General features: G+C 40.6%; 2 protein-coding genes across 2 annotated transcripts in view; both read left to right on the top strand.

Annotated features, from left to right (window-relative positions):
* Positions 1–1,085: 1,085 nt before the first annotated feature.
* eaf2 (ELL associated factor 2) lies at positions 1,086–6,790 on the top strand. The gene is made up of 6 exons (XM_053440569.1): positions 1,086–1,275; positions 2,368–2,462; positions 2,935–3,071; positions 3,461–3,639; positions 3,821–4,033; positions 4,712–6,790. The coding sequence occupies exons 1-6, from the start codon at positions 1,173–1,175 to the stop codon at positions 4,753–4,755; spliced, it is 771 nt and encodes a 256-aa protein (XP_053296544.1). The 5' UTR covers positions 1,086–1,172; the 3' UTR covers positions 4,756–6,790.
* Positions 6,791–9,057: 2,267 nt separating this feature from the next.
* The window catches only part of LOC128456409 (sterol 26-hydroxylase, mitochondrial), a 15,461-nt gene continuing 4,672 nt past the window's right edge, over positions 9,058–19,846 (top strand). The window contains exons 1-4 of the mRNA XM_053440567.1: positions 9,058–9,350; positions 11,827–12,017; positions 14,616–14,815; positions 15,437–15,634. Coding sequence (XP_053296542.1) covers positions 9,081–9,350; positions 11,827–12,017; positions 14,616–14,815; positions 15,437–15,634 — 859 coding nt within the window. The 5' untranslated portion in view covers positions 9,058–9,080. The remainder of the gene's footprint in view (positions 9,351–11,826; positions 12,018–14,615; positions 14,816–15,436; positions 15,635–19,846) is intronic.

The following is a 19,846-nucleotide window of genomic DNA, read 5'->3' as shown; positions in this document are numbered from 1 at the left end:
ATTGAGTTTGATGCCAAACTGAATCATGTTCTGGATTAAATGGAATATCTTTAGATTTCTTTTAGTAATTATTATCTGGAGCTGAGTGGACAAGTGCACAGTGTTGGAAAATGCATATTGTATATCTCGGGAATATCAACTTCTATCTTACACGACGTATCATTGTGCAACAAGTTATACTGTATTTAAATTGATGTTTGACTTTAGGATAAGTAGGCTACACAAAAAGTAAATAACATGAATTTGTAAAACAGTAATAAAATAGTGATTGTAGCCAAGGCTGCATTAGCATTCAGAAATCTTATTCGTATATTATTTGTAAATTTATAAGAACTGTTCATAGCTGTAGTACATTATGACCTATGGCCTGTTCTCCACTGTCTATCTCAGGCCCTGAGGGAACGGAGAATGGGAAGGACACTACATCAAAACCTACTTTTAAGATCTTAATAATTAAGTTTACATTGAGCTCATTAAATGGTATGTAGCTGTGTATTTATACTATGTAGTTATCCAGTATGGTTAAACCACTTATAATGAGGACTTACGCTGTACATAATACTGTATATTACTGAACTAAACCACACATATTTATATAGGGCCTTTCGTACAATGTTGCAATGTAAGGTGCCTAATTATACAGTTAAAATGCAATAAACAATAAACTGCAGTGAAGCAAATACAATTAGGCATATCTAATAATAATAATAGATATATGTATATTTCTCATTAATTTATGCATGAACAAGGATTAAGACATTCAAAACAGCCAATCCAATCAAATAGATTAAGAGAATGTTAAACTAAGGTATTAAGATTTATTTTAAAAGTATACTTTTGTAGCTCTATACCAATATGCTAAATATATTCATATGCATGTTTATTAGTATTATGTAGTGTATAATAGCATTAAAATACTGTGTTGTATAAGTAGAACTACACAAGTGCTGTTTAAAAAAGTACCAAGAAACCAAGTGTCATATACCCCTGTCATTACAAAGTAGTGATTGACAGTCGCTAAACAAATCAGCCAGGGGAGGGGGGAAATCAGGAAGTTTGACCAATCATAAGCAGTAGAAGGCGGGATTTCGTGGCAGCAGTGAGGCGTTCAGGGCCGTGGTCGTACATCGGATAAAACAGCAGAAAGCGTGGACGCTGGTGAAAGCGTCAGAATGAACGGAACCGCGTACTCCAACTTCGACAACCAGGAACACGTCCTGAAACTGGGGGAGACGTTCGAGAAGCACCCGAAGAGCGGCTTCCACACGGTGCGCTGTGAGTGCTGCTTCCCATCACTTTATGTCTGGAGAGGCTAGCGGTAGCATGCTAGTTAGCTCTAAAGTCCGAAAGCTAGCTGTTTAGCCGCGTCGACAGTCCTGTTATAACCGCCTGTTAGCTTAACTTTTTACTGAGCTAACACTTCTTTGTGGTTTTCGTCGTGTTCGTTAGTTAATCAGTTAAATATCAGATATGTAAAGTATCGATAAACCAGCCAACCTGACTGTTTGCTAATATTAGCGTTGCGTCGATTTGTACTCTGCTGCCATCTGCTGGGCTCCGCTGTGTAGCTGCAGCACCCACACCAACAGCTGCTGTGTTCACAAACGTTTAAATATAATATGAATATTCAAAATATAAATACTATCGTACAGTGAGTAATGTTGAGCGCATAGTGTGTATACTACAGTGGCTGAGAGAGCACAATGTACTGCAGGGAAAATAGAGAACACGTGCAAATTAAGAGTTAAGAATGACAAATGCACTGCAAAAAGTCCAAACAACATGCAAATAGAAAAAATGGCGGCGGGAGGCGAACAGAAATGTTTCCAGGGGACCCAAAAGAGTGCTGAACCAGTTTGTAGTTCAATACTTTGTGAAGTTATTGAGGTCTGGTCAGTGGTGATGGAACTTCACAAAGCATTGGACTACAGCCTGGTTCAGCACTTTTTTGGGTTCCCTGGAAACACTTCCCTTTTTCCTAATTTGCAGCGTGTTTCTGTGTTTCAGAATCAGGTTTTATTGCCAAGCAGTGTAACAAGTACAAGGAATTTGCTGTGGTGTGTTTGTGAAAGTATTAAATAGGAAACAAAGATTAAGAGTAAAAAGAACTATAAGCACCATGGGAGGGATTGTGCAATATGTTGCAAGTAAACACCACAGCCTGGAATGTGCAAAGTATTCGATTATTTAGATTATTTGGGTTGTGACTTTTTGCAGCACATGTGTCATCACATTGATGAAGTTGTTTATTGCACATGTTTTTCTATTTGCATGCGTTTCATAAATTGCAGTGCCTTGAGCCCTCACCATAGTATATATTTAAAAATGTATTAAACATGATTCCTTTTATATGTTTTCCTCCCACAGATGATTTCAAACCAGCCTCCATTGACACAGCGTGTGAAGGGGAGCTTGAAGTGGGCAAAGGAGAGCAAGTCACTATTACTTTACCCAATTTAGAGGTAAGAGGGTGATGAAGATGAGGTTTTCGATACTAGTAAAACATGTGTTGATGTTTGCCATGGCAGGATTACCTTGTGCTGGGCAACACGGCCAAACATTATGTAGCGAAGATAAAAATCAATCAACTCTTGTAAAATTATTCTCAGATATATAGATAATTAAAATAATTAGTAGTTAAAACAGGTAGGTTTTTGATAAGTCAAACAAAGGTCGGCTCCCTGAAAAGCAAAGCGACAATAGACCAATAGTAGTGAATTATAAAAGAATAGCTGTGATTTAATAGTTTAAAAAAACACTTTTAGTTTTGACTTTCATTTTGCAGTTTGGTCAGAGGTTTGTGAGTGAAAGGAGATTCAGACACATAGATAGATAGATAGATAGATAGATAGATAGATGGATACTTTATTAATCCCTTGGGATACTGCAGTATTTGAAAATCCGAACTACACCCTGCCTGTATGTGTTTTTTAGGGTTCAAGTGCTCCAGTTACAGTCTTCAAGGGCTCCAAGAGGCCGTACATGAAGGAGTGCATCCTGATCGTGAACCATGACACAGGAGAATACAGACTGGAGAAACTCAACAGCAACATAGCTGTGAAGAAAACCAGGTGGGTAGTAAAGCAAATCCACTGACAAATTCTGGTAATACTGTTTGTTTTTTAAATGTATTTTACTTCTTCAACCAACCATACCGACTGTATGTTCATGTCTGTTGACATGTTTCTATTCACCTCTTTTAGTGTGAAAGCCACATAAAAAAGATTTTAAGTTCTACTCAGGGTAAAAGGCAAAACCTGGCAGCAATAAAATACCCTGATGAATGAGATTTACTGATGCTGGATTACTTCATGTAATCCTATAATGCCCTCTCAGTTGTATTCACATGCCGGGAGTAGATGGAAACATGCTCTGCTTAACAATTTCTTTTGCAGGTATTTGTTTCCTCATAGTTTTTTAATAGAAACATGCAATGATTGTTTGCACTGCTTGTTGTCAGGGCTGAGGGCAGTAGCAAGATCCAGTCTCGCCTGGAGCAACAGACCAGCCGTCTGGGCCAGCAGATGAAGGGCAACAACAACAAAGACAACAGCAGTAACAAAACCTCCGCCAGCTCCAAGAGTTCTCCTCCTAAAGAGAAGACGTCCCCAGCGTCCCCCATGGACGACATTGAGAGAGGTGACACTTTGCCAAAATTTCTGCAATTGTACTGGATATTAATTTACTTAATTTAAGGTTTTAGCACATTTGTATCAGGGAGAATTACGCAGAATCCTGTTTGACCGCTTGGTTTTTATATAATGTCCTTTCTATTCCATAATGTCTTTGTCTTACTTTGTGCTTTTTTCACTGTGTGCAGAACTGATGGCAGAGGCACAGGTCATGGACCAGCTGAGCAGCGGCGACAGCTCCTCAGACTCCAACTCATCTTCCAGCGACGGCAGCTCCAGCAGCAGTGACTCCGAAGAGGAACGGACTTCTTCAGCGCCCCCAGCGCCAACCAACCACAGCATGCCGATCATCAACACCAGCACTCGCCCCCAGGAGAGTGGCGGACTCATGAGCACACTCAGTGAGTAGCCCTCAGAGTATAAAAGCAAGCTAATCCCCTTTATCCTCATGCTCTTTATTTAATTTTATTTCCAAAGAATAAGACCGCAGCCAGTTTCTTCTCTGGCAACAGTCAGGAGTTAAATAGTGACAGAACAACTATGATTGTGGCTGCAACTCAATTCAGACACAAATGAAACAATTCAGTTTTTGAAAAGTTTTTGGAGCTTGCTATTCACATATGAAGAAAACGGCAAGAGATTTTGTGCACCAGACGTTTTCACATCAACAAGAACATTTCCGGAACATTCAGACGAGGGTTGGCCCCTGGGTACAGCAAGCAAGAGGCAGGACTTGTTTCTGTTTACAGTATAATGTCCCAAAAAAGAACTTAACCAGAAAATTTAAATGTCCTGTATATGGTCTTCAATACATTATTTGGGTCTTAATCATTTTATTAATTTATTGCCACTTCTGTCCGATTGCAAAACGTTACTTTATTTAAGAGAAATGTTTTGCATGCATTATTTGTAAAGTCAGTGTGTTTTTATTTACACTGATATGACACATTCATTATGTTATTAAATAGTCTAAAGTTTAGGTTGAAACTTCCAGAACCTCCAATGATTCTCTGGTTTTGTTAATGCACGTAAACGCTCTCTAAAACTAATTTTATATTCTACGGCTCCTTGTGTTGCAGAGAATGACCTCCAGCTGAGTGAGTCAGGTAGTGAGAGTGATTGAACGCTGTGAACACGTCTGCCTACCTGTGGACATCAGGAGGATTTTCAGTGACGAGTAAAGGAACCAGGCAGGGACCTGTTTCTGTCATTGATTCCTTGAGCGTCTGTGAGCCCGCCTTCGCTACTTATCCACAACTCTGCTGGCAAACACTGTGTAATTTGTTGCTTCTCTGCCAACAAACTTCTAGTTTTACGTCTTATTTCTTGCTTCGTTATCTGTTAGTTTTGTATGCAGCTGTATGTCAGAGATGCCTTAGTTCAGAGTGATGTGATGTGGTTGGTTGGTGCAAGAGAAGCAGTAGACTATGCATAATGTTTAATCTCATTGGATGAAGGTGTGTGTTTAAAGCATATCAGAGACAGAAAATATTCATGTTGTGTAGATGGATGTTTCTGACCATTAATCAGTTGCCTTAAACCACCACTTGAGCTTCTGTATCTCCGCTTATTCATATTTGGAACTGTTTTTGTGCCTGGGACAGATATTAAGCTTGAGCTTTATTTGAAGAATCTCCGGTGTATTAGTTTTGGATTTGAGATGTAAATCTTTTCTTTTTGGATGAGCCACACTGATATGACACAGACATATCTTTAGCTGTTGCCTTATAGAGTTATTATAGTTAGCTTTAGAGCCTTTTGCTTTGAATTACCGAAACCCAGCTGCAAAACAACAAAATATTTTCATCTAAAAATCAACTAGAAAGACACTGAGAATTCATTCTTTCACCAATGTTAATGCCCTATCTTGCATGTAAGATAATGTAAGGGCCACCAAAATGTAATGGGATCTTCCTTCGGTCATACCCAACACCTCCACAAAATTTCAAGGAAATCTGGTCTGTGTTTTTGAATAATTCTGCTGACAGTCAATCAAATGGCAAGTGATGTTACGTTTTCACCAATGATGGTTTCTTTGTTTATTTTTCAACAGGATTACACAAAAACTGCTGAATTGATTTTCACACATCTTGTTGGAACGATGGGAAATGGCCAAGAAAGAACCCATTACCCATTGGCATGAGTCTGCGTACTTGCTATAACATTTTGAGATAGATTTCCCAGGGAACCAGTCATGGATCTTGATGAAAAAGCAAGGGCGAGCTCGTGGATCAAATGTGGTTGCATTCAGGAGTAGGGCCCTTGGTGGAGATATGCACTCTGGAACATAACATTGATTTATTGTCACCTTATTGCATAGAAATATTCACTCCCAGTCCCCGCTCAACTCCGTTTTGGTCAACCCCAAAAACATTTACCTGATCGATCAGCTGCTCTTTAAATCCTGGAGACAAGCTTGATAAGAGCGGAGATTGTTGCTCAGAAAACCAAAACAATGTGGTGAACATTGGTTGAATGCTCTGCTGAGCTTTAGCTGAAAGGCTGATAATTATGTGTAGCTTCATAAACCCAGGAGAACTTCCTTTCATTCTATTTGTCAATTAATTCAATATTTATTTACAAGTTTGGATCACTGCAGCTTTAAGGATTGAGACGTCTTGAAAACCTTGTTTCTTCATATCTCAGTATAGAAGGGAGTCGGATTCATTCTTATGTAGTGCTCAGTTGACTCAGTCAGGGTCATGCTTTGTAGCTTTAAACCTGCAATACTTGAATCTAATTATTTATATTTCAAATTATACTCGACCAATGGTGAATTGCTTAACATATTTTATATATATTTAATAGCCAAGCAATTGGAAGTGCAAGTTGGTGTGAACTATACTGACAAACAACCCAAATGCTTTGGTACAGCACCGCGATTTGAGTCTTAAGAGAACTTCATGTGCCTTTTTGTTTAGCCTTTTTCCAATTTCAACGTGTAACGCCTTGTTTTGCCCCTTGAGCCGTCTCAGCAAACAGGATGCTGCTGTCTAGGTTGCAGCATATCGTTTTCAATCTGAATTGACAACGTCTTATGAGTCTGTGGAGTCAATAATACAGTGGGTTTAGCCTTAAGGAGAGGAGGGGGTCACCTCTGAGCATCATTTGTAAACAATGAGTAATTTCTTTGTAGACGAATAAAGAGTTTAATTGTTTTTGATGTATTTGATTATTTCAGATCTCCTTAGTGAACGCCATCATGTGTCAAATGTAACATCTTTGTGTTTTTGTGTTTGTACAAAACAATCCTGCCAGCTCTGAGTTTATTTGTGTTTTCCCTGTCAGTTGAAATTATCATATAATTACAGAGTTAGTGTTAAATCGTGGAGGATCTTATCACCACAGGTTTTTTATAACTGGCATTATCAATCATAAAGATTTATTTATCTTTTATTTTGCTCATGTCAATGAAAAATGTTGAACTTTAGGTAATGTCAAACTACGCTAACTGCATCCACCACAAATCTTGTTGTGTTGGTTCTACCCCATACATCCTGTTGTGGTAAAGATGTACATTTTCAAATTCTATATATATATTCAAAACATCTGGAACAAAGTCCCTCAAAAGGAGGACAAATGGTACAAATAAAACAAAACCTTAAATCAAAGACAACAGATAAAATTACACCAACGCACAATTAATAGCAATGTCCAATGGTGTGTGTGCAGACATATTTGTTATATATATGTATATTCATATTTGTATACAGGTATATGTATACAATAACAAAGATGTGTAGGCTTTTTGCTTATGTCATTAATGAATATATATATGAATGAAATGGTTATCTTGTACGCCTGTATACACATTAATATGTATAAGCTATAGGTAAGAATGAACCTATAAGCTATAGGTAAGAATGAACACAGCTGTCAGTTCTTTAGGTTGAATTCTTAAAGCTTCCAGTTTGCACAGTTTCAAACCTTTGCACTGCAGCAGCACAGGTGCTTCTACAGTCTGCTGCTGTTTATGTCGGTATTATAGTCTACAGATCATCAGCCGGAGCGCCAGTCAGTCAGTCTGTGTATGTGTCTGTCTGCAGCTCTCACACTGAACACAACACACAGACTCTGAGCTGAAAATGTTGCGCAGCACTGAACCGACAACAGTAATGGCTCTTTGTGAAGGGATACTTCCAGACGACTCAACAGATGCAGATGAGTACTGTGGCTACAGTGAATGTAGGATTTACAGTGTGTGTGTGTGTGTATGTGTATATTGTGGGTAACAAAACATATTGATGTAACATATATATATTGCGATTACAAAGTATAAGTAACTATATTTAGTTACAATTTAAATCGTTGGGAATCTAAATACTTTACATTATCAATAAATACATGACTCTTTACTATTGTAAAGGTTCATTATTAAATCTGATATTTAAAAGAGTTTAAGTGGAATGTTTAGTTAAATATTGTCCATCCAGCTACTAAATGTTTCAAGTGATTAGCATGATGAGCCTGTTAGCTTTGTCAGCTGTAGCCAGCATGCTACACATCAAACTAACTAAAAGGTAGAGTTCTTTTTACAACATGCATGATGTGTATTATAGTTTACCCACTAATTTCTATGCACTATTATGAATACCGACCTAAGTGTCTGGGAACCTTTAAACAACTGTATGAGCCTACGTTATCTACGATCTTCGTTATCTACGATCTACGTTATTTATATATTTTCAACGATGTTGTGGAAAAAACAGAGGATGTCAAAAATATCCTACTCTCAAGTTATATTTTAAGATGATTCGTTTAAGGCAACTAAGTGAAAACAAAATGCTCTATGGAAGAAGAAAAGTAATTTACTTGTATTTTCATCTGGTTTATTGTTTTTCCCTTTTTCATAAATGCTGTGAAAAATGAAAAAATATTTCTCCAGACTAAATTTCATGCTTCAAGAATCACTAATCTTGATGATGAAAAAACCCTAAAATACCTTTTTAATAAAATCTAAATAACTTCTTCTCTGGAATAAACATTTCTTAATTAAATTGAATTGGCAGTGACGACACAAATCGTTTGTAATTAATGGTAAAGTATGCAGTAATATATACATAATACTTACTTTGAAAATCTAATTGTTACTGCTGTTTTGTTTCCTAAATGCTGTTTAGTTAATGTCAGTTGTCTGAATAGCAGTGAACCAATGCTGCCCTTCCGTGGACTGTTATGACACTACATATCTTATCAATGTGCTCATCCAATTCCCTTTATAGATTTAACAGTGACTGTGTGATTATAACTTATTTGTTCTTTTCCTATTTTATTTATTTAATTTTAGCCTACATAATTAGAAAATGACTTTTCAAGAAACATTGGATCCTGACGTGAAGGGGGGGGGGGGTCAGCCTTTATGCAAATTGTAGCTGTGATAGCTGTGATGTAGGGGAGGGGGGGGCATTGCTCTCACACTAAACACAATACACCGACCCTGAGCTGAAAATGTTGCGCAGGACTCTGACCAGCGTCGGACTGCGACTGAACCGACAGCAGGGCACAGGGATGGGGGCACCGACAGCGGGACTGGGCCCGGACTCCCACCGACGATACGTGTCCAGCTCCGCCGCCCCCAGCAGCAGGAGCAGCAACAGCTCCGTGGTGGGAGCCCCCAACAAACTGAAAGCCATGGACGAGCTGCAAGGACCCAATCTCTTGACCAACCTGTACTGGCTCTTTGTGAAGGGATACTTCCAGACGACCCAACAGATGCAGGTGAGTACTGATACGTGTCTTACATGAACACGCATGTTGATGACAGCCTGCTGCTGCTTTTCATTTTCACCTGTATCAAGACCTGGACAATTGAAGCTACAGAACTATCAACATGTAAATCATGAAAGACTAATAAGTCATAATAATAATATATATTAAATATACATTTCTCTAAGACACTGACTCAATTCGATCCTAACCCGAGTTGGAATCCGGACCTACACTGGCTGTAACGCTAACCAATCATCAGTCTCCATGTGTTAACCCAACCGAGGAAGTTCTTGAGTTGCAGCCAATCAGCAGCAGGGTATGGGCGGGTCCTAGCTCACCCTGGGTGGGGGGGGGAAATGAGGCACTGTTGACACTTGCACCTACTCCAGTCAAGCAGGGAGCCTTTTTGTTGTGAAAACAATTCACCGCCAGAACAGTAGATGGCGCAACTGAAGTCGAGCATAGAGAAGCCTACCTCATGAGGTATATAGAAGAAGTCCACGCTGGTTTATTTACGTCCTCCCGGCTCCTCACACACAGTGAACGATGGCAACTAACAGAAAAAGGATGTTGATGACGCGACAGTTTTTGCTGAATAAAGTGACACCCAGCGGGTCAAAATGCTTTTGTTATCGTGCCTTAGCGCAGCGGTTCCCCGGTCTTGTTTCCAAACTGCGTTGCTAATTCAACAGCTGCAACAGCTTGAAGCTACACGGAGGCAGCTAGCTCCCCCCAGCTTCCACACACAGTCAGCACGGACAGCCGATACTAACTACTACCAAGTGTTTGCTTCTAACCTGACGGTGTTTGAGAAACAGTGTCATGAGAGCCGTGGGATTAAAGTCAGCGGGTTTTTGCGCTGTTCCCACCGCAGTTAGCATGGTGGCTAGCCCGCTAGCCCCGTTATCAAAATTCGTTATAACCGTATGTGACCGTACACACATGCTGTAAGTGCTCTAACCAGCCACCGTCAGCCGGACAACGCCGCTGGCTTAACACACTTGTCACATTAATCATAGAGTTGTAGTTGTGATTTTGGTTTATTGTCATGTAGGGAATGGAACAGGAAGTTTCCATTCCGAAATGCTGGCGTTAGCGGACCAATCACAGCCAAGTGCTATCCGTGGGCTGTCCGTCATTATAGCGCTTGGCTGTGATTGGTCCGCTAACGGACCAATCACAGCCTAAAAATTAAGAAAATAAAGGAAAAATTGAAAGAAAAATTGAAAAAAGTCAAACCATGACAGGGAGGAGGGGGTGACCCCTTGTGACAGGTTTTGCAATTACATAAAGGTAAATAAGGATACCCACTAGGACTCTGGTTTTATGGTTTTGCTGTGTTTCTCCCAAGTGGGATCCTGTAATACTGTATACCTCAGCAACATGTCTATATGATGTATGCTATATCATATGGTGGTTTGTGCAGGTATGCAATGAAGGTATGAGCGGATATCATTAAGTACTGACTTTGTTTTGTAATAGCTGCCTATTTTTTAGACAAATATGTGCGAAGTCTGTTATTAGAGTAAATTCTCAACCATATACTACTTGTTCCTGTATAAAGAAACATGTTTAATTTCCCATGTACCATGCCTAAGAAAAGTTTAATAAAAACTTAAGTTAAAAAAAATTAAAAAAAGTCAAACCGGCATCTCACTCTATGCCAGTGATTCTCAAACTGGTGGAGCTCAGAGGCATAGCAGGCTGGAATCCCACCTCTGCGTGCGTCAGACGGACCAACATGGAACCAACATAACGGTGGTCCGTCGCCACGCCCCCCCCACCCTGAGCGATGCGACGTCGTCCAGGGCAGAGACAACCAGACGCTATCACAGTACAAGTACGCTGTAATAATACAAAAACATTTTAAAAAACTTTATTTACATTGTGCTTTTCAAAAACACGTTTAAAAGTGGTTCACAGACATGTGAAGATAAATGCTGTGTTATGACATGATTTTAAGTTAATGCAAGGGACAATGGAAGAAGTAAAGCAAAAAACTAAACAAGTATGTAGTTAATAACAAAATGCTAATAATTAAAAAAAATTTTTTAGAATTTAATTAAGCATATCATCCTCAGCCATTCTACCAATTGGACTCCCCCAGAGCTTCTTAAATTGGTGCATGGAAACCTGTATTTCTTTTAAGATTGTTTGAGATATTTATGAAATAATTGCAAGGGACATTAAGGCTTCGGCCACTGGAAACCCTGCGATGACAGCTGTGCCTGCTGATGAAAGCCTATAAACTTCTTCAGGCGTCTTGATGAGAGGTTTATAGAAAAAGGAAAATTAGATGAAGGGAAGTAAATAAGTAGTAGTTTGAGGTAGAGCCTACCTGTCCAGCCCCGAGGCATAAGAATGGACAGGTTTCATACAACAGTTGGTGTTAATGCTTCACAAACACACACAAAAAGCAAAATATCTATTGAATACACTCTATCCCACAAAAAAATATGTATTAACTCATATCGTTTGCTCAAAGATCGAGCACCGCAAGATCTACGGTCCGCTGTGGAAGTCGGAGATAGGTCCTCTGACCCTGGTGAATGTGGCTCAGGCGGACCTGATAGAGCAGGTTTTGAGGCAGGAGGGGAAACATCCGATCCGGACCGACATGCCCGTCTGGAGGTTGTACCGAGAGATGAGGAACCAGGCCTATGGACCCCTGACCGAGTGAGTGGACCTCTCTTAGCTTTACCTTGGTCTCTCAGGCCAGTCAGAGGACAAGTCCAACAACACTTTTTCCAAGATTTTTCAGTGAATATTGGGTCTAGAGAGACGATTTAAAACTTAGCAGAAAATTATTCAGCATCATAAGAAAACATTTAGAAAATAACACTATGAAACTATGTTGAGGTCAATAATGCATTTTTTTTAGAGGAGTCTCTGTGTCCAATAGGACTGTAGATGCGACCTAAATCTTAATAGATTGCAAAATACATTGAGCTCCGTTGTCAAATAGCCTTTTTACAATCTTAAAATGTTTTGCATTGTCTGACAGTACATGGTGTGCATCACTCCCCGATGCTTTTCATTTATAAGATGCTTGCAGTTGGTCAGGTGGACATCCAAGAATTAGTAATGATCAGTTTCTTGGCTTTAAAGGTAACACACACAAGATTTTAAACAACCAACAGAACTGTTTTCAGTTCTGCCTTGTGAATGTTTTTTTTCTTTAACCCTAGAACACTAACGTACAATTAGTAACACCATCACTAACATTGGGTACATTTTACCCGATATAATACATCCGATAAAAAATAAGTATCACGGGGGGACCCTATAAAAAGGCTCTAAAATTAGGGGGAAATTAGGGAGTCGTTAAAAAAATATTCCTAAAAATATAAGTAATAGAGCTTGGAACTTGTTCTTCGATCCAGCCATTCCTGGGACATGTCCGGGTAAGGCACAGTCTCCCTGCATAATATTATATTTAATAAATATTTTACCCTCTATCACTAACGTCGGGTGAAAATTACCATCACACGTGCCTATTGAAAAAAACCGGGATGGGAGCAGGGTTACTAGCATAACTTCTATGACATCAGAGAGCAGATTGAAGGAACCCAAGGACCCACGTCACACAGACATCAGCAACACAATGACAACAATCCCATGAACACACTCGCTCGGGTAAAAAACACCGGACGTTAGTGTTCTAGGGTTAAAAGGAAACTTGAAATCCAATGTCGTTACAATTTATTGTCCGTCCATCAACATCTAAACAGACAACTGGGATTTTCAGATATTTCCTCCACCTGCAGTTGTGGAAACAAACAGTGTCTGCATGAAGTTACTGCGTGCTCGTCGCCTTCCCAAGGGAGTCCAAGGCGAAGAGAGCACCACTCAATGAATATATATACAATAATTATTAGTAAAATCAAATCAAATAATTAACAAATTAAATAAATAAAGTAAATAAAATACACTTTACATAAATTAGACAATCTAACGTACGTGTTGGACATTAATAAATAATACAACAAGACATACATAACCTACAAACCTGCAGTTGTGGAGTTTATGCAGTGTCTGCATGAAGTTACTGCGTGCTCGTCCCCTGTACAACATACATAGCCTTACTTAGCTTTCCCCTAACAACACAATGTTCGCTAAGCATGCTAACAGTACCTACACTGGCAGCACCGCTACACAGCAGACACACCTCTTCATCACATGCAGGTTTACATTAATACAATATTTGACAACACAACAAACTAACATGAAATCATTAAAACAACATTATACAACATGTGCACTAACTTCTGATGTTATTTACAACTTAAAACTCATGAAAGTCAGAAGAGCGACAAAAGTACGTACCTTCCCAGGGGAGTCCAAGGCAAAGAGGAAGCCCCACCTATGGAAGCACGGGTAATGTCATTATCAAAGTTTGTTTTATATTTAGCCAATAAGCTTAACCAGCCGTGCCTCTGGTGATGTGTTCAGAGCCACTTTCACCTAATTTCATAATGTCAACAGACTATGGGCAGCAACCGAGTGAGCTCAAGGTGGGGCCATGGAGGCAGGGGAAATGCTGGTGCTATTGCGACATGTACTGTATATCATTTGCACCATCATTGTATATAGAACACTTCGAGTAGTTATTATCAGAGTTTTCATTTTAACAAAGAAAAATCCCATACTCTGTACATGGATGTCGTTGCATTTCCACTTCCTCCCACTATCCAGAACTGAAGCCCAAATATTCCGACAAAAAACGCTGCCATCTTTCGATTTCTATGAAGGGGTGGAGCTTTGTTATCAAGGTATCGACCTATACATGTGCACAAGCAATAGCGAGTCAGTCGCAACTGTCAATCATGACCTTTCCCCCACTTTTACAACATCAAAGAACTAAGTCAAACCAAACTGGGAAAATATGCATTTGAACATGCATCAGTGTGACAAGAACTACCTAACATGACAGAAAACATTTTTCAGGTAAATGTTGTTTGGCTAATGCCCATATCTGCAAAAAAATATCTTGGGGTAATTTCCCTACGTCCAAGAGAAAGTCTACCATTATGAATTGAGCGGCCATTTTTCGTGATTTGAAGCCTTTGCACCATAACAAACTTCTTCTGCAGAATTAATTGGATGGCTTTCAAAATCTTTGTGTGCAATCTAGCTACCTCCACAATGAGAGGTCATAGAAAAGATTGGGTGCTCATTTTAGTTTATGTACATTTTAAATTCAATGTACATGAACAGATCTGCCCCAAACTGGAACTGGAGCCTCATTTCCACAAATTATCCTCCTCTTTTTAGGATGGGTGCCAACTGGCAGCGGATCCGCAGTATCCTGAACCCGCGGATGTTGATACCCAAACACGTTTCCTCCTACACTAACACCATCAACGAGGTGGTGACTGACTTTATCGACAGACTGGCCTGGGTGAGGGAGAAAGACGGCCAGGGAGTTATGGTCAATAATCTGACGGAGGAACTCTACAATTTTGCTTTTGAAGGTGAGCAGAAAAACAAATCTGAAGTTTTCTTACATCAGATGTGGAAAAAAAAAGTTGAATTAATATACACTGTAGTAGAGGAATGAGAAAGATGTTTCACTTGAGTTTACAAAGTCTAACATGAATTAAAAGTAACTGCACGTATGCACATATGTTATAATTCATCACACGTTGAATGGAACAAGGTTTTCTGAATTTTTGTTTATTTCTGTCAACCTTCGTTAAAAGAAATTGTATCTGTCAAACATTTCCTCTTGGGGAGCCACTCCCACGAACACTGAGAAAAGACGAAAAGTAATGTATCAATAAATGACGGGTACGAGTTAAGATGATAAAGCATCCAACTTTTTTGTTTTTGTTAGTCAGTGGAATTTTAAAGTCAATTTTAGCCACTTAGTTGGATGGTGGAAATCTGGTGGAAAACCTGAAACCAGGAATGTGAAGGACTTTGGTCCAAACTGTTACCTCTGCGTGTAAATTTCAAGTGTCCACATGTTTCTGGTCATAGTGTATAAACTCTGGGATTAAGGGAGATCTCAGACTAGTGCATGACCTATTAAAATGTATTCATGATATTCATAATGACTTTATATTCCTTTTATTCTAATTTTTTGAATGTAGGTATCTGTTCAGTGTTGTTTGAGACACGTATGGGCTGCTTGAACGAGGTGTTGCCTGAGGAAACCAAAAAGTTCATTACCTCTGTTGGGGAAATGTTCCACCTCACGCAGGTCGTGATCCTCTTCCCCAGGTCCGTGTGGCCCTACCTTCCCGCTTGGAAACGGTTTGTGGCGGCTTGGGATCACCTCTTCAAAGTCGGTAAGCAACGGCAATCTCCGGAAATCAAAGTAGAGCATGTTACAACCCCCTTAATCACTGACTTTCTTTGAGTTCACCTTTATTAACTTTTTTAAGGGGCAATGTGGCTTCTAAAGGTGCCGTATTTCACTGTTATTTTGAGGGTGGTTAAAAAGTGAGATCCTTTCAGCCTGAACTTGACAATTAGTTGGGTTTAAAAGAGTGATGACCTTATCTTATGTAAACAAAGTCTTGCCCATGACCCGAGGAGGGAAGTGGGTTAAATTACTACTGTCTCACTTCAGAGACCCGATGCAGGAAGGATGAGGAGATCAAATTACTTTTGTTAATCTGCAAATGAATCAACCATCCAGATTTTGACTTTGTCAATGGTGATTTCTCCTCATGTCATCCCAAACCTTCCTGTAGGGGATGTACAGTGCCTTGCATAAGTATTCACCCCCTTTGGACTTTTCTACATTTTGTCATGGTATAACCACAGATTAAAATTTATTTCATCGTGAGTTTATGTAATGGACCAACACAAAATAGTGCATCATTTGGAAGTGGGGGGAAATATTACATGGATTTCACAATTATTTACAAATAAAAATCTGAAAAGTGTTGAGTGCATATGTATTCACCCCCTTTACTGTGAAACCCCTAACAAAGATCTGGTGCGACCAATTGCATTCACAAGTCACATTTGCAAGTCACATAATTAGTAAATAGGGTCCACCTGTCTGCAATTTAATCTCAGTATAAATACACCTGTTCTGTGACGGACTCAGAGTTTGTTGGAGATCATTACTGAACAAACAGCATCATGAAGACTAAGGAGCTCACCAAACAGGTCAGGGATAAAGTTGTGGAGAAATATGAAGCAGGGTTAGGTTATAAAAAAATATCCAGCGCTTTGAACATCTCTCTGTGCACCATAAAATCCATCATAAGAAAATGGAAAGAATATGGCACAACCGCAAACCTACCAATAGGAGGCCGTCCACCCAAACTGAAGAGTCGGACAAGGAGAAAATTAATCAGAGAAGCAACCAGGAGGCCCATGGTTACTCTGGAGGAGTTGCAGAGATCCACAGCTGAGGTGGGAGAATCTGTCCACAGGACAACTATTAGTCGTCTACTCCACAAATCTGGCCTTTATGGAAGAGTGGCAAGAAGAAAGCCATTGTTGAAAGGGATCCATAAAAAATCCCGTTTGGAGTTTGCCAGAAGCCATGTGGGAGACACAGCAAACATGTGGAAGAAGGTGCTCTGGTCAGATGAGACCAAAATTGAACTTTTTGGCCTCAATGCAAAACGCTATGTGTGGCGAAAACCCAACACTGCCCATCACCCTGAGCACACCATCCCAACAGTGAAACATGGTGGTGGTAGCATCATGCTGTGGGGATGCTTCTCTTCAGCAGGTACAGGGAAACTGGTCAGAATAGAGGGAAAGATGGATGGAGCCAAATACAGGGAAATCCTTGAAGAAAATCTGATGCAGTCTGCAAAAGACTTGAGACTGGGGCGGAGGTTCATCTTCCAGCAGGACAATGACCCTAAACATACAGCCAGAGCTACAAAGGAATGGTTTGGATTAAAGAATGTTAATGTCTTAAAATGGCCCAGTCAAAGCCCAGACCTCAATCCAATAGAGAATCTATGGCAAGACTTGAAGATTGCGGTTCATAGACGGTCTCCATCCAATCTGACTGAGCTTCATCTTTTTTGCCAAGAAGAATGACAAACCTTTCCATCTCTAGATGTGCAAAGCTGGTAGAGACATACCCCAAAAGACTTGCAGCTGTAATTGCAGCGAAAGGGGGTTCTACCAAGTATTGACACAGGGGGTTGAATACTTATGCACCCAACAGATGTCAACTTTTTTGTTCTCATTATTGTTTGTGTCACAATAAAATTTATTTTGCACCTCCAAAGTACTATGCATGTTTTGTTGATCAAACGGGAAAAAGTTTATTTAAGTCTATTTGAATTCCAGTTAGTAACAGTACATAATGGGGAAAAAGTCCAAGGGGGGTGAATACTTATGCAAGGCACTGTATATGAGCCGAGAGCAAGGGTTGTGTCTCAGCCATTGCTCCGGTGGTGTGTCTCTGCTGGTGTGTTTGCCTCAGATGATAAAGACGTGCGGCCACGTTTTGGTGGATTAATAAGAGTGAATCCATCTCTTATGTGAACCCCGATGTGAACCTGGTCTCTGATGTGACGAGTTCTTTTAAAGGCTGTTTTTATAGAGCAAGAATTTTCATGACCTGTATTTTCCTCCTGTGTTCTTCAACATTTTTGTCCTTTGTTTGTGTTTTTTATTTTCAACTGTTTAGTTTTGACTACCTATGGTAATTGATGGTTAAATATTTCCTATGTTAGTTTTTTTGTGACTCTTTGACTCTTCTGGATTCTGCTGCTCTTTTACCCACATCAGTGTCTGACCTAGCCTGGATGCCAGACGAACTTAGCCCCGCCCACAACAATTTGGTCGGGCAGTTCGGTCTGGAGTCGCTCCATTGGGAAAAAATTATGGCCCAACCGGGCCAATCAGATTGTCAGGGCGGGCTTTATACGATGATTGACAGATGATCAACGGTAACGTAATCAACCACGTCATCACAGTGCCCTCGGGTTGAATTCGTTTTCAACAAACATGCCTGCCGCTGGCGAGCTGAGATGTGTAGATGCTGCCATTGAGTCTGTTTTAGAAGACATCGACAGCGCATTCAGTTTGAAAGAGGAACACAGAACGTGGAGGCGACGCCAGAGCACCGCGCTAATCCCTATCGCCCCGGCGCTTGGCTGTTCACACCGGACACTGAAGCGACGCTGAACCGCCGGGCAGCGCTAATAATATCACCCGTTGATCCAGTAGTTCGCTGCACGGCTTTGTGCCAGTCACACCGGAGGCTGAAGCACCACGCTGCGCCAAGGCTGCCTCGCGGTGCTTCAGCCTCCGGTGTGACCGGCACAAAGTTTTAACATGGGAGTGGATGGGAGCCAGCTGTTATTTAAGGCTTGGCGCTGCGCTGAAGCGTCCGGTGTGAACCCAGTAAATAACTCACAATGCGTTGCTTAGCATACGTCACATACTACGTTGCTCTGATTGGTTGTAGGTCTATCCAATTGAGCGAAGAGGAATTTTACTTCCTGGTCAGTTGAAACACGCCCCATAATTTTTTCCCAATGGAGCGACTCCAGACCGAACTGCCCGACCAAAATGTTGTGGGCGGGGCTAAATTCGTCTGGCATCCAGGCTATGTCTGACCCATAGTCTGAACAAGATCCCTCACGCCAGGTTCACACCGGACGCGGAAGCGACGCCGAAGCGTGGCGTAAGCGCAGCGCCAAGTCTCTGGCTCCCATCCACTCCCATGTTAAACCTTTGTGCCGGTCACTCCGCGGACGCTGAAGCGCTGCGCCACGCCGCGGCTGCCTAGCGCCGTGAAGCGATCGTTTCGGCATCGAGTCAATTTTTTCCGCTTGACGCGAGCGTATCGCGACAGGAAACACACTGAAAAATGATTTAAAACGATATGATGACATATTTTATATGATATAAATTATCAAATATGCATCCCTTACTTTGTATTCACCTTCTGTTGTCTTGGAGTTTTAATTTTACCACTTTTACCAACCACATTATTAAATGTCCCCCTCTGCCCATCCACTACAGCCACACAAGCAGTGATAAAGATAAAAAGAGAGAGAGAGAGGGGGGCTACGTATTCTCCACATAGGCTTGAGTGGAGAATACGTAATTTACCCTCGACACCCGACATTTGACGGCGGGTTCACACCGGACGCTGAAGCGACGCTGAAGCGCCGGGCAGCGCTAATAATATCACCCGTTGATCCAGTAGAATAAAAGCATATACTTAATTGTTGCTCCAACATTAAGCAGCAGCGTCCCAACATGTGTCTTTTTTGGCGTTGTCTTTATACAACATTTGCCGAGGATCATACAACTCACTGTACTTCTCAACTTCAATTATTAATTTAATGTCATCCATGTTGAAGAACTTCTCCGCTGTTTGCTCTGTTAAATGTCGGGTGTCGAGGGTAAATTACGTATTCTCCACTCAAGCCTATGTGGAAAATACGTAGCCCCCCTCTCTCTTTTTATCTTTATGACTGCTTGTGTGGCTCTAGTGGATGGGCAGAGGGGGACATTTAATAATGTGGTTGGTAAAAGTGGTAAAATTAAAACTCCAAGACAAC

This window comes from Pleuronectes platessa, chromosome 14 (assembly GCF_947347685.1).
Source record: "Pleuronectes platessa chromosome 14, fPlePla1.1, whole genome shotgun sequence".
Taxonomy (NCBI): Eukaryota; Metazoa; Chordata; class Actinopteri; order Pleuronectiformes; family Pleuronectidae; genus Pleuronectes; species Pleuronectes platessa.
Note: the sequence above shows the minus strand (reverse complement) of the source record. Positions and strands in the feature narration are given on the sequence as shown.